Genomic DNA, 12,863 nt, shown 5'->3' on the forward strand with positions numbered 1-12,863 from the left:
GTCTGTTTAATATTGAGAGCTGTGCCATTACTTACAATCAATACTAAATACATGTTTTGATTTCGTGGTTTTCCTGTTTTTTCTATGTTGAACCATATATGCATCATCATCCAAGTAAACCGTATTCTTAATAAGATTTTGCTGGATAACAGGACTATAAATTACAAGAAAGTTGTCATTTCAAGCGTTTAAACATACTAACACGTATGGGCGCGTTTTATTCTCCAGATTTTACTGTTTTGTTGTGTTAGAAGCATACTGAGGTTGCCCGTAAAAGACGGGAGCGATCCATACAATTTACAAAGCATGGATTAGAACAGAATTTAAACGGACGAAAAAAAAGTATAATTTATTTCATTATATAACACCCGAAGATAATAAAATATGTAAAAACACAGAACACATGTATTAACGCCACTCATCTCAGCGTTCCGCAATCCATCTAACTCCAAAATCTTGGATAAGCCATCTGAATGTTTTTTTTTTAGAGTTCCAGGATATCAAAAGGTGAACTTTCTAGCTTTGTTCTATATTTATACTATTTCTAATAGACCGCAATATGATGTTGTTAATACTAATGTTTTAACCCACTTGAAGAAGTACACTTCACAAAGGCGTTTCCTGCTCATGAAGTGTTCGAGTAACCGTCATTTATTTTTAGGAGAACTTGATAACTAAATCAAGAGGTCTTATTTTGTTAATATTTATATTTTAAATGGATATTGTACTAAAGCGGTAAGTAAGTGTCAACTAAAATAGTATTTTTGTATTGTGTGGATTGAACAAAAGTTAACGTCTTTACTTTTCCCCCCAATTCTTTTTAATAAGACGAAACATACTTAAATCACACGTAGTTGTTATGCATTAAGCTGAATAAATTGCAAAACAAATATACACCACTAATCATTGCAAAATAGATTTGATTAGATGTAATTTTATTTCCTTGTGTAATCAGTTTGTCATACCCTATGCATTAAGCTTTCTAAGATTTTTTCCCTATTATTTACATTTGATTACATTTTAACCTATGACAATCTTCCCAGTAGTTCAGGAAAATCCATTTAGGCAATTCTTTGCAAAATTGACAATCGTCATTTATATTGTTCTTGCATACAATAAAATTAAGTTATATACAGTTCTATTTTATCTATTTTACACATTGATTTGTTATCATAATCAAGATCAATTGTGCGTACACCCATTAACAGCAAGTCATATATGTAACTTCAGGGGATTTAGTTTGTCTTCTCTTGATAAAATGACCATTACCTAAATTCTTTAGGTAATTGACTGGACAATTGATAGGGAGATTTAAACTTTGAAATTCTATCAGACAATTCGTTCAACTGTTGATTGACCCTTTGTCTCCTGTGATAACATTTGTGTATACATGTTTTTTTTGTTTCTTTAAGTTTTTTTCTTGTATTTTGCCCGTTTTTTTAATGTCAAATGTACCAAAATTGAAATTTCGAAAGACTCGTATATATGTTTCACTTTAAAACCCATACATTTAATAGGACTTAGAATGAAAAATTACTTCGTTTCTTAATGTGTAGGCTGTTTTGTAACATTTCACTGGATGACAGATTAAATTTGTATAGAAAATAAAATTGTTAAAAAAAAACAAACAAAAAACTACAAAAACATGAGGCAGTATGTCATTGATTTCAATGTTTAACATTTACTGGTCTTCCTTTTAAGAAAGAATAGAATTTAAAGAGAGGCTATTCATTTGCATTCAATTTAAATTAAATGGACAGACAGAAAGAAACACATTAACAACCACAGATTTTTACAAGTTATTTAATTTTTTTATGTTTAAAGAAAAACCTGCAAATCCAACACAAGTTTTCTAAAAAATGTTCTTTGAAAATTTTACCTGATGTAACCACAGTGTTTAAATATATTATTATATGCTTTGAAAATAATCCAAAACTTGCATCACCAATAGTTGTTTGAATACTAAAGGTGGTGTTATTCCAGTACAAAAATTTGGACTATTTCAAAATTATCAATGCATGTGCCATCACTTTAAATGATATATTTTACTACAACGATGCCGCACCGCATTGTACCATATCAAAAGGTGGAATTAAAAATTGCAAAAAATGCAACATTCTTATAACCGACTCTTACTTCTCCAGTTCCCCTACAAACAAAACCTTTCATACAAGAAGTCACTATGACTTAAGTTGCAAATCAACAAACTTAATACAGTGTATATGGATTAGAATACAACTTATGTGGTTTAGTATATGTCGGAGAAACACAAGAACGATTAAACAAAAGAATGTGCGGTCATCGTTCGGGAATTAACTCCACCAAATTCCCGACAGTTTATCAATACTTTAATCAACAAGATCATTCAATCCTCTATATGAAAGCTCGTATTTTAGAAAAAAAATACCTTCCTACGAACAGTCCCGTTCTAAGTAAAAACTATCATAGGGAAAGAGAAGAGTACTGGATACACAGACTAGGTGCTGCAATACCTTACGGATGCAATGACAACATCAAAAGTATAGGAAACCTTTCAAGCCAATATAATAATAGCATAAATGTGATGAATTTATTTGACAAAATATATTGGATATTGGTGTCCACAGACTCTTTAAATCAGTTTGTGTGATCCTCCATCACAAAAACTTCACAACAAAACTCCCCTATATTTCAAAGACAAATCCATACCAATTATTTCATATTCCTATACTTCACCCATTGTATCAAAAATTTTCAATTATAAAAGGCATTTGCTGAACCTCGAGATTGAGGACTTCAAGGCTAAACCACCTGACTGCTCTTGCAAAAAATCAACATTGTTTTTGTCCGTCAAACGTTTTACATCAAATGTTTATTATCAGAGCTAGACGTAGAAAATAATAGCAGTGATAAGACCTATACTGCTACCACAATCTCCAAAGAAGAGATTGTGGAAACCATAAATCTGTGCTATCCTCTTTTGGTCTCTCTACCAAGGACGATGATTGTGATTTACTGTCTGTGTACTGGATTCCTAAACTCCACAAGAATCCATACAAACAACGTGTCATAGCTGGATCTGCAAAACGTACCACCAAATCTCTTTCAAAACTTTTAACTTCTATACTCACAATCGTCAAATAGGGTCTGCAGTCCTACCATAACACTTGTTACTCCCGTAGTGGTATTAATTCAATGTGGATCCTAAAAAATTCGAAAAATCTTTTGGAGACAATCAGTTCAAGACTATTATCTGAATATAATAGCATTAAAATCTATAATTATTCAACACCGTATACTTCTATTACTCATACTCAGTTAAAATCCCGACTTAAAAACATTATACATCGTTGTTTTTCCAAATAAGATGATACACATTGATACAAATATATAGTTCTTGGTAGAGATTCCTCATAAAGGAATTTTTAATCGAGTTTGGCAATTTTGTTATCACACTTCATAGATAAGAGATCCAAGAAAACTCCGAACACCTTTCATATTTGTTATGCAATCAAGACCTTAGACTTTTGATTCAGTAAAATAAGCAATGAACTTAAATATGCTTATGTGTGACTTGCTTGCTTTAAACGATTATTATGATGTTGAGATTCCAAAAAAACACGACCAAACTGATTACATTGTGGGAATTTTCAAAGGCACTTGAGTCAAGTAAGAAAGGAAAACTTTCTTTAAAATAGCTTAAGCAACAAACAGTCTCTTGTAAAGATTCATGTAACATTATTTACCATCATAAAATATACAGACGCTGTATCAAACTACTCAGAATTATACACACTTGCACTATTTAATGTTGTATGGATACCCACAGATATTCTACAACACCTATTACTTTATCAAAGCCTGAAATGTCCCAACCACTATTACCTTCAACTCGTCCACCATCAAATCCCCCATTTCCAAAAACAAAAAAACAACCTCGTCAGTAATTTGCTACAGTTAAATGAACTTTTTCTCATATAAGAGGAACCTTAAAATCATATTAAACACATTGTTGAGGTAAAACAGTTCAATCTTTAGGCAATATGAATTACAAAATAAAACAAAACAAACAAATTTAAAAAAAAAAACGAAGTTATCACACGAGACAAAGTCTGACACTTAAGAAGTCAATCAACAGATGAATGAATTGTCTGATAGAAACTTTAAATTTCCCTGTCAATTGTCCAGTCAATTACCTAAGGTATTTCATCATTCATTTTCATAGTCATATAATCTGGGGAGGACCGAATCTATACCCTGAAGTTTTAGAAAGGACTAACTGTAATGTTATGTATTAAATATAGTTGAATGAAAGAATATATGATCCTTTTGAACAAAGTTAGTGTTATTAGATGCATTCACAAAAATATGTGAAAGGAATAGACCCTTTTGTGGTAAGTTGATGAGCATGCTCAATAATACACTTCCCCGTTGTAGGGCTTGGACAGAACAAAATACTTTTCAATATTGTCATGTGTATCTTGAGCATGCTTCACGCACATGCATCGACTACCCCAGAGTAAGCACAAAATTACCAAACTGATGAAAAAGAAGATAATTAAGAAATAAATCACGGAAATTCCATTTTATCATTGTTTAATTGTTAATTATATTATTATAGTTTATTATACTGTTATCACATTAATCTAGCTACATATGATTATCGAATGGGGGGTGGAGAGGGGGGAGTTTATATTGCTAGTGCTTTGGTTTTTTATGTATGACGTCTTGTTTAATTTATCTTCAGTTTTTGTGTGTAATCTGTTTTATTCGGTTTGATAAATTTTGTATGTGGATAGTCTTTTTTTCATGTGTTTACATATAGGCCATGTTTTTGGATTGTAATGTCTTTATATCACCCCACTGGTGACGCGTTGTATTTTCTTGCCGATATATGTGGCACATTTGGCTGTGGATGGTGTATCCAATTGCATTAAACAAACAATGTATGAAACAATTTGACACTTAATATGCTGTTAGTTAAAATTTTGATATAATGTTAATAAGAAGAAAACTAAAGAGGCGAATGTCAAGTGAAATTCTCTACTTTGAGGTCATTTGGATGACCTCAGAAAACGACTAAATATGTCAAGAAATCAGTCGTTATTTAAAAGCTCTCCATTACGTTTTAGTGGAAAAAATTAAAAAATGCATGATGTATTAATTCTTATACACTTATTGTGATATATCTGTTTGGTATACCACAATGAAGATCGTCATGGTTTCCTACAGATTTATATGTATATATACATTTATTTGCCATAACTTGCATCATAAAGATAAAAACATTTGCTTAAAAAGTCATATCACATACTTACTTTTTCAACGAATGGCCTAAAGTGGCAAAACAATTACATTTTATTCAATAAATTCTAGATAAAAACTGTTTTCATATTTATAGATTCCTTCCTAACTTATTTGCCTTGTTACTTCAACGAATAACTGTCATAAGTAGCTATCCACAGTACCAGGAGGTAATTCCCAACGGTGAAGGTCTACCTCACCCATGTAAACCTAATTATATATGGCATGGTGTAGGACACCTTAATGACAGAGGTGGAGGCAAACTCAATGACTTTGGGAAAGCTTTCAATCGACTCGGAAAGGTATATAATCTATCGTAATAAAGCACTTGCTTTTCACTGGGCAATGACTAAATTTTCGCGAAAGGGATCCCGCTGTTCTATAATTTGTGAACTTGCTTGAGAAAAAAAATCTTTAGTCAAATCTCAATTTTAATCGTCCATTTATTATATAGAGTTAGATTAAGATAATAACATGCTCGATAAAACTCGCATTAAAGAATCTAATTTCACCATCTGGAGTTGAGAAATCAATCTCTCCTACCTAAACTACCTAAAGGAGTATTGTTTTATTTTATGTATAATATAAAATGATTTTGAGATTTTACAGAAATTACTGAGTTCATGCAGCTATCACTATCTTATTCTCTGATGTTACAGAAGTGGAGTAAATCTTTGTGTCAACTTGACTCTGACGGGGATGGAAAAACTAACGGCGAAGAACTTGGCGACCCCGATTGTATATGGGTACCTGGTGCATCTCCTAAAAGACGAAACGGGATTACTCATCCAGGTAAAAAGATAAAATAGAAAAAAAATACGAAACCTAACTTTACTTTTTAAATTCTGAACCATGGAAAATACCAAACATTGCATAGTTTCAATGTGAACAAATGTTTTATTAACAGTGATAACACTGCTTATAGCCTACACAATTTGAGACACAGGAATACAGAACTATTTTGTTTTTCATACGAAGCATTAAAGAAACTTAAAAAAAGGTGATACAGGTGATGACAAACATTTTTCCACATGATTTGATATCTGAATTTTATATGTCAGATGATCTGAAAGCACGTAATGTAATGTTTTATGCTAAAAGCACATATTTCATTACCTGTCATTAGCACGTGTTTCCAATCGATTTTAAACTTGAAAATATGTGTAGTAATTTTTCCTTTGGATCTCATATAAATGTATATTCTACACTCACAAATACACTGTAAATACATATCGACCTGATCCGCTCAGATATCATTATAGCTATTACTATTCTTTTTTTCTAAACAAGAAAAGAAAGAATTATTCATATTCTAAAACGTATGCTCCACTAAATAGATACACAAAACATAATGTTTGCGATGAGTCAACATAAAAATTGACAAATTGACCAGTGGTCATCAGTGTTACCTTATTTTGATCTATTTTGTTTGCAGGGGTATGCGATCCATTCGACGATAATAAATGTAAGGCGAAAAACGAATGGGTAGATTGTGACTTAGACGAGTTGAAATGTCAAGCGACTAAAAGTGTGGGTGAGTGTAAATAAATTTTGTTGCATGTATTTTTTGCGCATGTTAAGTTAAAATTTACTTCAATAGTACCAGACAAGGAAGCCATCTATCAAGTCATGGGGTTTTTAAATTGTCGCATGACTAGTGAGGTCACGCGTGTTTTCAGACACCACCATCTGCGCAAAAGATCTTTTATACTGTAACCAGATTTCTTATGATGCAGAGGTAACAAGTCAAATTCTTATAAAAAAAAACATCATCACGAATACGTCGTTCCTTATTACATCTGCATGCTTAATAAAGCAATTCAGAAACACAAGTCTTAAGTTACGTTGTTTGATTGACATTTTATTTATATATATATATATATAACAATAGATGTAATGAATGTAACACTGCGAATGGAAGATACAAAAGTACCAGGGATGGAGACAACATACATGTGTACAATGTTTGATTTACCGACGGATGAGGATTATCATATGATAGCTAATACACCGTACATTGACAACGAGTATGTCATGCATCACATGTTATTGTATGGATGTCCAGAAACGGGTATGTTGAGGACGTGTCAGTTTGATTTGTAACAAGATTTTTGATTGGTTGGTACTCTTCGAGCAAACTAAGTTGATTTGTATAACTTGCTCTGGTACTGTGACGTCATAAACGTCGGTTGGTTCGCACTCTGCTATTAAAATAATTCAAAACAAAATAACATTTAAATAACGAACAAATTCTTTTATTCACGGTTAATAAAAAGTGTAAACTGACACAGACCTTGTTATTTCGTATTACCTGTTTGAAAATTTAAAACATTTCTTTAATAATATGAGTGTATAATATAAATTATATCGATATTTGTGAAAACATAATGTTGTAACTATGGACATGGTGATATAATATTTGTTCTGTTTGTTTTTATTTGTTTGTTGGGATTTAACGTCCGAGCAGCAATATTTCAGCTATATTCAGACGATGAACATGAAATTGATGATAAAATGAACATGAAATGATGATGAAATGAAAAAGGGATGGGACACAAGGTCAATGGGGTCGACAAATTTTGATTGCCACTGGAAATAGGGAGAGGTGGGTAGGGTCGGGCAATTTAGCCTCCTGTGGAGGAGCCCTATGGCTCCTAATCCGGGAGAATACCACAGTAGGGTTCTTTAACGTGCGAGGAACGAGGCATCTTTCCCAACACGGTGCACCACTATGGTTTGCGGTCAGGTTTTCCGTATTATGGCCTGACAACCCCAGCATGTAACACGCCAGGAGTACCCCCATTCCACCATCTGGGGCACACATCCCAGTTGCTCTGTGGGCAGACTGCCCTAGCCCCCGGCTAGGGTTCTGAGCACTATTTAGTCGCCTTTTACGACAAGCTTAGCGCTACTGCAGGCCTATTCTTTTAACACCCGGACCTGTACGGGGCATATTTGTTCTGCGAAAGCTTCAAAGTAATACGTTTAATATCAAATGGTCGTCCCCTTAGTAAAATTGGAAAAAAAATCACATATCCGAACGCTCTTTTCTAATATACATTAGATCCTCAATATATCTTCGGGAACATACAATTTCAAAATTTTAAAACAAAAATAAGTACGATTTAGCCTTGTAGGATTCAATTGTTGTATGTCAGTTATTGCGGACAAATCCGTATGTGAGAGGTGGAAATCTCGTATGGCTTGACATATTCAAGTCCTTGTCATAAAATTGAGAATCTGATTTCTTACTTGTTAACGCTATGGAATACATTAAATGACAATCACCTGATGAACTTCCTTAGGTATTTGTAAATTATGACATTTGGCGATGAAATTCATATATTCTATCAAATGTATATCAAAATACTTAAAAATGATAGACAGTTTAATTCTCAGGTAAAAGTCGTTAAATTTACGAAAGACTAAATATGTTCCCTGAAATTGCTTTGTTACTTGCTGTAAAACAAGTCGTAAATGGTTCTTGTTCTAAACGTATGGTCCTAAAATATCACAAATTAACAATTGCACCGAGTTGTATTTTATAATTTAGCACAGATAAATAAGATGCCAGCAAACAAAACAAACCTATGCACGTTTGGTAACCATGGCTGTACTGAAATCATAGGACTTTGGACCATTGGTTCCTCAGGGGTATGTTCCCCTAAAGAGTTTGGTGTTCGAATGGGACCAAAAGGGTATAAAAGGGCAGTTTTACAGGTTAGTCACAATTATAATAAAAATAAGATTTAAACCTGAAACTTCCAATGGTATTGCCGTAAAAATACTGGTCTATACGTCATTCATTCGTTCAGTATACCGGGTAAATTGATAGAGAAATGTTGAATTCAACTGATGTTTCACTAACTCTATAAAAACAGTTTAAACCTTAGCTGATCAGTCACTCGTTGGATTGTGAGTTTAACAGAAATTTGTCTGTGTTGATACAATAATGCTAGAATAGAGATGTTAAAAATATCCAACTATATGTTTTAAGAAAAAAAATGATCGGAATGATACAGTTATTGTATGGTATAAACTTCATATTTACATCATATACCTTTCCTCATTTCTTATAGACAAATCCTTAAAAATTATCATCCCCATTCCCTATATCATTTTCACTATCATACAGTATTGAATATCAACTAACATGTTATACTTTTTATCACACGTAATATTTTGATTACTCCCTCCATTTGTCTCTTTCTGCCATGATTGGAAGCCAAGATCCTTTCTCTCTGTTTTAAGGAGGTAGACCTGGGGTAAGGGACATGACTCATGAAATCAGTGATATGTTTATATCATATTCAATTTCACCAAACCTCTCAAGCTTCCGTTTGAAGCAGAATAAAATGAATCCAATTTAATTAGAGGCTTACATAAGATTGATGTAAAATGCTGAACACAAACGTTCCAATGATTTTTAAGAGTTATGCCCTTTACCCTAGGTCTACCTCCTTAAAATAAAGTACTTAAAATTTTGCAATTGCAGTGAAAATGTCAAATTGTTGAGTACATAATTAAGGAACCTGCTGAAAATTTCTGTTGTGGCATTTCCATGATATTGCACGTAACTAATTCGACGTCGAGGGCATGGCGTATCGATGTTGACCAACTGTAGCATATGGAAAGCAAACACGAATAGAAAAAATAAGTTGTCACCATTTTAACTTTAGGTACATTGGCATAACCCTGAACTTAAAACAGATTATTCGGATAGCTCAGGTTTGACATTGTATTATACCCGTACTCTGAGACCAAATGATGCAGCAATAATGTCGGTAGGAAACGTGAACTTCGATCTGCCTCCAGGTCGACCGGAAGTAAAGGTTGTTGGGACATGCACAAAGAAGTGCAGCAAACAAAAGTTTGAACAACCGTTTTTCATTAGTTCAGCCATTAACCACATGCATTACTTAGGTATGTACATTAATAATTTTTTTTGCGCATGAATATAGATTACTTACAGTTTATTTTGTATTAAATATAGCAACTTGCCAAAAGTGAGTCCCCCTTTTTTTATATTTGAAACATAATCTATGGAGATGCATTTAAAAACACGCACGAGCAAATCAATAATGCCATCTTGTTATCAATCTTGATGAAAGTCTTACCGACAGAAATATAAAAATCCAATGTTTGCACGTGTCTATAATACTGAATAATGACTTTAATAATATTTTAAGATTTAAGCCGAATTCATAGCATTAAGGAGGCAGACCTAGGGCAAGGGACACAACTCTTACCGGTCATTGGAATGTTTGTATTCAGCATTTTACATCAATCTTATGTAAACATCAATTACGAGTATTATTTGATTTCAGGAATAAAACAGAGAACGGAAGTGATACGTGATGGGGTGCAAATAAACGTTATCGCAGACGAAGACGATTATAACTATGACAGTCCAAAAGTGCACAGGTATATTTAACGATTAGTAAAACTTTAAAATCTTCTGAAGAATGTTTAATGTCCATTTCCAATGCCTAGTTTTTAAGTTTTAAAGTTTTAAATATATTACTCGTTAAAATGCCTATATGTTAACTTCACGATCCGGGTTGTGTTCATGTAATTCACTACTGAAAATAAATGAGCAATGTTCTATTGTCGCCAAGTTAGTCGTCATGCTGTGTCGATCCCAACCATAAAGATCTGTAGGGAAATGTTTTTTTCTGCATTCGATCGAACAACGTCAATCTTTGAGAGCACTGATTTTCCAAATTGCAAATTGTATAATACGGTTATCCCTCCTCAGATTCATCAAATATCAAAAGTTAACAAAATAGTTTCATTTTTTTTGTTATTCTTGGATTCTGCATTAGTTTTAAAGTGTGCTTTTTACACGCACTAAGAGTCAACTGATCAAAATATCTAAATATCTGGTTCATTCCAATTTTGTCAATGTTTGAAAATGGATGATCAAACCCTAAAGCCATGAGGATTTTTCTTCATGAAAAAAAAACTACAACAAGGAATAGTTTCACTTAAAAACTACTGGAAAGCTAAAGAAGGTAAGTATTGCTGGGTATTGATACTTTCAGAACAGCCACTGATTGTGCTAAGCCGAAAGTTTTGATAAAAAGGGGCAAATATTTTTTTTTAGTAACCCAAAAATACAAAATATTCGCATGCAGCTCCTTCACTAGATTTATTTTCATTCTAGTTTCGACGATCCTGTTGAAATCAAACCCGGAGATGAAATCAAAACCACGTGTGTATACAAAACAACTTCAAGAGTTAACAACACACACTTCGGACTGGGAACGAATGACGAAATGTGTTTTATATTTTTGACATTTTATCCAACACAAAATGTTAAAAAGACAGAATGCGCACAATATGGAAGTTTGTCCTACTGCGAACTTGGTGAACCTATTTTACACGAATGTCATGTCAAAAACTTTAGAAATACATCCTATCCTGAATTCGCTGATATGAGACGAACTGTTAAAGAACATTGCATGAACAGTACATGCTCAGACGAATGCAAGAGAAATCTTGATATTATTAGATTTCATCCATGCATGAAAGGTGACGTTGGGGATTTGTTGCGTTTAAGATTACAGAGAGACGGGAATAACGATGCTAAAGAATTTTACAATGTTCTGAAATCTTGTCCATCCAAATTAAGAGATGTCGAATCGAGCAGTTCGGATGTTACAAGTTATATTCACGTAAATGTTTTGACGTCAGTGTTTCTTGTATTCTTTTTGAATATCCATATTAATCACATATAAAGTATACACAATACATTATATGTACTGGCTAATTTTCTTTAATTTTGATTTTGTTAGATTACCTGATAAACGCAATTGAAAAAACCCTAAAAACTGGATTGTTGCCTTACCTATAATTATATTTGTTTACAGATTAAAACGATACTCCTTAAAATAGCCATTACAACTAGAATAAAAAAATTAATAACCACCTTAGAGGCGAAATACATGCATCTTTTTTATAAAGAGCCCATTGAAAACTCTAGCAGCACACTAAAAAAAAATACAAGTGTGTGTGTCTGTATAGTATTACTCGAGATTGTGTCAATTTATCCTTGTTCGAAGTAATAACTTTCATATGACAAATCATTTTTTATATCAAAAATGAACGTTTTCAATATCAATCTAAATCTTACCTCATGTGTTAAAAATTAATGTAAATAAATTTAAATTCATTCCAAACGAAACAAGAGGCTCCCAGGAGCCTGAATCGCTAACCTGATTAAAGTTTGTCATTCAAGGGCAATAAAGTTGACAAAGAGTTGTCCAACAAGTTTGACCCAAGAAGACTTTGGTTGGACTATCACTAGGATCATTTCAGCGATAGACAGTTTCTTTCTTTTAGTTTTAAAGATATTGGCTGAAAACTGTAAAAAGAAACTCATTTTTCATCTTTCAAGGGCAATAACTCTTACAGGAGTCACCTGACAACTTTAATCCCTGACGATGTTTGAAGGCCTTATAATAAGAGTCATTTAAGCTATATAAATAATTTTGCTAAACCTAACGGTTTTGGTGATACTTGTAAAAAACTACTGTCTGACCCCTTTGTTCTATTTTAGTAACGGCGGCCATGTTTTT

General features: G+C 32.9%; 1 protein-coding gene across 2 annotated transcripts; it reads left to right on the plus strand.

Moving 5' to 3' along the window:
• Positions 1-599: 599 nt before the first annotated feature.
• Positions 600-12,055, plus strand: LOC148612557 (DBH-like monooxygenase protein 1 homolog). 2 transcript variants are annotated; one of them, XM_088594125.1, is made up of 9 exons: positions 600-735; positions 5,381-5,585; positions 5,943-6,075; positions 6,719-6,817; positions 7,175-7,354; positions 8,837-9,003; positions 9,963-10,206; positions 10,611-10,707; positions 11,450-12,055. In XM_088594125.1, the coding sequence occupies exons 1-9, from the start codon at positions 716-718 to the stop codon at positions 12,021-12,023; spliced, it is 1,719 nt and encodes a 572-aa protein (XP_088450251.1). In that variant the 5' UTR covers positions 600-715; the 3' UTR covers positions 12,024-12,055. The 2 variants fall into 2 exon arrangements, with proteins under 2 accessions (XP_088450251.1, XP_088450252.1); XM_088594126.1 differs by lacking the exon at positions 7,175-7,354.
• Positions 12,056-12,863: the final 808 nt, after the last annotated feature.

The sequence above is a fragment of the Perna viridis genome, chromosome 7, assembly GCF_037379345.1.
Source record: "Perna viridis isolate PV_CMFRI_1.1 ecotype Kerala chromosome 7, ASM3737934v1, whole genome shotgun sequence".
Taxonomy (NCBI): domain Eukaryota; kingdom Metazoa; phylum Mollusca; class Bivalvia; order Mytilida; family Mytilidae; genus Perna; species Perna viridis.

Coding starts and splice junctions, on each gene's coding strand:
- LOC148612557 (XM_088594125.1), top strand. CDS start 716: ATGGATATTGTACTAAAGCG. Junction 5,586..5,942: donor CTTTCAATCGACTCGGAAAG/GTATATAATCTA, acceptor CTGATGTTACAG/AAGTGGAGTAAATCTTTGTG. Junction 7,355..8,836: donor GTATGGATGTCCAGAAACGG/GTATGTTGAGGA, acceptor TTTATAATTTAG/CACAGATAAATAAGATGCCA.